Source organism: Myotis brandtii, unplaced genomic scaffold (genome assembly GCF_000412655.1).
Source record: "Myotis brandtii unplaced genomic scaffold, ASM41265v1 scaffold601, whole genome shotgun sequence".
Lineage (NCBI taxonomy): Eukaryota > Metazoa > Chordata > Mammalia > Chiroptera > Vespertilionidae > Myotis > Myotis brandtii.
Genome location: NW_005370276.1, coordinates 1,858,929 through 1,863,418, shown reverse-complemented (window position 1 = coordinate 1,863,418; position 4,490 = coordinate 1,858,929). Strand labels below are relative to the sequence as shown.

At 64.1% G+C, this 4,490-nt stretch overlaps 1 protein-coding gene across 1 annotated transcript in view; it reads right to left on the bottom strand.

Annotated features, from left to right (window-relative positions):
• Positions 1-4,490, bottom strand: part of MYH14 (myosin, heavy chain 14, non-muscle) — an 85,685-nt gene that overhangs the window by 62,967 nt on the left and 18,228 nt on the right. The window contains exons 8-10 of the mRNA XM_014550447.1: positions 4,228-4,291; positions 2,670-2,768; positions 1,435-1,575 (exon numbers count right to left, since the gene is read on the bottom strand). Of these exons, the coding sequence (XP_014405933.1) occupies positions 1,435-1,575; positions 2,670-2,768; positions 4,228-4,291 (304 nt within the window). The remainder of the gene's footprint in view (positions 1-1,434; positions 1,576-2,669; positions 2,769-4,227; positions 4,292-4,490) is intronic.

Genomic DNA, 4,490 nt, shown 5'->3' with positions numbered 1-4,490 from the left:
GCTCTCGGTCCGCAGCCCTCCCAGTTGGGCCCTGGAGCCACCAACCGCGGCCTCCGGGGCCTCCCGCAGCGCCAGGGACCAGAGGAGAACGAGGCCGGCCCGGCCCTGCCCTGCCCTGGAAATCAGGGTCTTTCCTCAGTGAAAAAACCACAGGCCACCCAAACCCCAGAACCTCAGGCTGCCGCCGGAACATGGCGAAGGTCAACCTCTATGTGCTTGTTATGGGAGGAATCATGCCCTCCCCCCAAAAGGTATGCTGAAGCCCTAGCCCCAGGGCCCCTCAGAGATGAGGCTGCATCTGGGTGTGGGGTCATGGCAGATGACATCACTATAGCTAAGACCAGGTCGCACTGGGCCCCTAATCCAGTGGGACGGGGTGCGCGTCCTTACACCAGGTGGAAGTTGCACACACAGGTGTGCGCACGGGGAGAGCGCCATGTGAACACAGAGGCAGATCAGGTGACGCTCCTACAGGCCCAGGCACTGGGCAGGTTGCCAGGAAACCACCAGAAGCGAGGGGAGGGGCAGGGGACAGATTCTCCCAGGACCAGCCGACCCTGCCCACGCCTGGTCTCCCGGCCGCCACAATGCGACACAACCCATTCCTGCCGTTTGAGGGGCTCGGGGTGGGGTCCTTTGTTATGGTGGCCTAGTGAGCAAATATAGCACTGCAGCTGGACTGGGGTCAAAACACACTGTTTGGTGACAAGCTCAGGGGCAAACCAGCATCACACAAGGTGACGATCCGAGTATCCCACACCCGGAACAACACCATTTTCCCTGCACCCTCGCCTCCACCTCCTCCCGACCTCCATCCATCCTCCGCATGGCCCAGAGCTGCCCCTGGCCTGCCCCGAGCTCTCCAAGGCTTCCCAAGGCTCCCAGGACAAGCCCCAGCCCCTCCTCAGGCTGGAATTAGAGGCCCCGCCTGCCTCTGCAGCTCCATCCCTCACTCCCCTCTATCACACAGTAGACGGAAGTCTCATCCCTCAAACATGCCATGCCTTCCCTGCCCCAGGGCCTTTGCACAGGCGGCTCCCCTGCCTGAAACGCTCTTCCCTGATATCACCAGTGCTCACTCCCTGAGCTCCCCCAGGCCTTTGCTCACCATCTCCGTGGGCCCCTCCTGATTCCCTACTTAAAGCTGTCCCCTCCTCCCCGCTCCATCCCTGGTTCTATTTCCCTCCCTGGCATTCATCGCCTTCTGGGAGAGCACAGAATTCCTGATTTATCTGGATTGTAGTTCTCATTTAGCCAGTCTCCCGGAGGCAGGAATGCTTATCGGTCTCATACCCAGTGTGTGCACACAGTACTTGCTCAATAAACGCTCGAGTGAATAATCCAAGGAATGAATGGCCAGCCCTCCACCCCCCCACACCCTGCCTGCCCATGCAGAGCCCACCCCCACCCTTCGCGGGCCCAGGGCACACTCACAGGTGATCTCCTCGTGGGTGAATCCCAGGACACGCAGGGACTCCAGCGTCTCCTGGAAGAGCTCGCGCTCCTGGCCGGGGGAGGACGCGGGCCCGTTGGTGAGGAAGCGGTACTGGGAGCAAGGCTCCAGGAGGAGGTCGGCTGCAGGGGAAGGAGTGGGGGCCGAGGTCAAGGGCGAACGGTGGAGGTCGACTCACATCCCAGCTTCCTCGGAGGCCACCCCAGGCCAGCCCCTTCCCCACTGGGACCCTCGGTCTCCTCCTCGGGGAAACGAGGGAGGAGTCTTTCCTCACGGGCCCGGTTTGGACTGGGGGTGGAGTGGGCGCTTACTTAGCACGTCTTAGACCATTAGTCTTCCCTCCTCCCATAGGGATTCTCCTGTGCCGGGGTTGCCCAGAGCCGGCAGGAGCCGCTGGTCGGCAGAAGCAATGGGCCGGAGGGGCCCCGAGTTAGCAGAAGCCACGGCAGGGGCAGCAGCAGAGGGCGTGCGGCTCAGAAGCCACTGTGAGCGGGAGTCTGGGTGAGGGGGGGCCAGGAAGGGGGCAGGAGCCAGAATGAGAGGAGCCTCGGGCAGCGGGGATAGTGGGGGCCGCTGTCGTAGCCACCGGCAGGAGAAGCGGGAGCGGGAGGAGTGGCAGGAGGAGCGTGAGCGAGAGGCAGGAGAACCTCAGGCAGCAGCAGAGCGAGGAGAGCCGGGAAGCCGCCCAGGCCAGGACCACGGGGAGGAGAGGCCGCGGGAGCCACGGCAAAGCTGGAGTCACACCCGCTGGAGTGAGCAGAGAGACGTGAGCGTGAGCAGGAGCCGCGTGGCCACCGGGCCAGTGCGATCGAGACCCGGGAGGCAGCAGGGCCAGAGGGCAGCGGGGGCCAGGGCGGGTGGCGGGACTCTGTGGGCACAAGTCGTGAGGCGACAGGAACCAGGGGCCGCGGGATCCAGGAGGTGACAGCATTCACAGCCCGGCAGGAGCGGAACAGGCATCAGGGCCCCCCTTCCTCCTCCCACGCCTCCTCCCAGGGCCCAGCAGCAACACGGACCCTTGAGCTGCTCGCCGGCGCCGCCCAGCAGCTGGTAGAAGATGTGGAAGCTGCACTCGTCCTTGGCCTGGCGGATGGCCCGCGACTTCTCCAGCAGATCTGGGTGGAGCGAGTCAAGGAGCCCGGCAGGAGCGGAACAGGCATCAGGGCCCCCCTTCCTCCTCCCACGCCTCCTCCCAGGGCCCAGCAGCAACACGGACCCTTGAGCTGCTCGCCGGCGCCGCCCAGCAGCTGGTAGAAGATGTGGAAGCTGCACTCGTCCTTGGCCTGGCGGATGGCCCGCGACTTCTCCAGCAGATCTGGGTGGAGCGAGTCAAGGTGCCGCAGAAGAGGGTTGAGGGGACCCCCCCAGGCCCCCTCGATCCCCTCGGCCCCCCTGCTATCCCGTAAGGCGGTGGAGTCCTTCACGGCCCCGCCCAGGGCCCTGCCACTGACTGGCTGAGCGGCCTTGAGCACGTCACTGAAACCCTGTGCCTCAGTTTCCTCATCTGTGAAAGGGGCTTGATCACAACACCCACCAACAGGTCGCTGGGGGGGTAAACGCGTTACAGTAAGAACATCTCCTGCCATCAGTACCCCACCCCCCGCCCCGCCAGCCTCAGTTTCCCTGCACGGATATCGGGGCTACTGCCTCCTCCCTTCTAGGAAAGCCATGTGACTCGTTCACATACTAACAATCCGAGACACATCAGGGTAAATAAAACGCCCAACAACTCCTTCACCCCTCCGTACCCCCTGCGCGTGGACCACGGAGCACGTATGTTGCATGACAGTCGTTAACACAGAGCCTGGCCCCAGGCTGTCCATTAACTTAAACCCTGGGGTCACCAACCCCTGGGAAACGGGGAGCAGCAGGGGGGAGGGTTGCACAGGGCAGGGAGGGTGAGGGAAGCGCACACGACCCATGTGACCCTGGGTGCAGAGAGCCCCAGCCTCAGTTCCCTCCTGTTACACGGGGTGGTGACGGAACCCGCCTCCCGGGCTCAGAGAGGAGGGCCCCTTCAGTGTGGCTCTTCCACAAAATACCGACTTCTGCGCCTGGGCCACGAAGTTTCAATCGCACTGTATGTGCGCGCCCACACATGGTATTTTGTGGAAGAGCCACACTCAAGGGGCCAAAGAGCCGCATGTGGCTCGCGAGCCGCGGTTTGCCGACCACGAGTTCTGCTGGCATCTGCTTTCCCTTGGGAGCTGGGACGGGCATGTTCTGGGCAGGGGGTGCTGACTGGGGACCTGCCCCCAATAAAACCCTGGGCGCCGCACCTCTGATGAGCTTCCTGGCCCCTCTCTCTGCTGAGGGACGCGCGTGCCCCTGTGGCTGCCCCGGGAGAGGGGTCTGGAAGCCGGGCTGATTCCCTGGCTAACTGTGCGGTGTCCTTCCGCGGTGATGAATCAGGGCGTGAGCGTGACTGTGCCAAGGCCTGTGAGTCCTCCGAGTGGGTCACCGAACCCGGAGATGGTGCTGGGGACCCCGACCCACCGCCCCCCAGCGGGGCTGGGCCCGCCTTCCCCTAAAAGCAGCGGGAGCCCCTGCCCTCCTCCTCCACGTGGAGATGCCGTCTCTGTCCTTTCCTGAGGTTCTGTGATCCTTCCCTTTCCACTGAGGGAGAAACTGAGGCACGGTGTCTGCGCAGCGGGGAGCCAGGGCTTCCTGTGCGTGTAGACAGACGCCTGTTCCCTGGAAGCGGTGAGATCCCGAGCACCTCCCTCCCCGGCCGCCCGCCCGCAGCCCCCAGACCCCCAGGCCGGGAAGGATACAGGTCTCGATGTTGGCGCCCACGATGTACCCGGCAACGTCAAAGTTGATGCGGATGAACTTGCCCTGGGAGGTAAGCGCGTGGGGGCTTAGCTGAGGGTCTGAAGAGCAGCCCTCACGCACACTCACCCCTCCCAGAGCCAGGCCTGCCTCCTGTCTTTCTCTCCCTGCACCTGAACCCCGCCCCAATCATGGGGTCTCAGTGGGGGCTCCCTGGGGAATCCAAGGTCCAGGCCCCTTTGACTTCTTTCCTCGGGACCCAGGC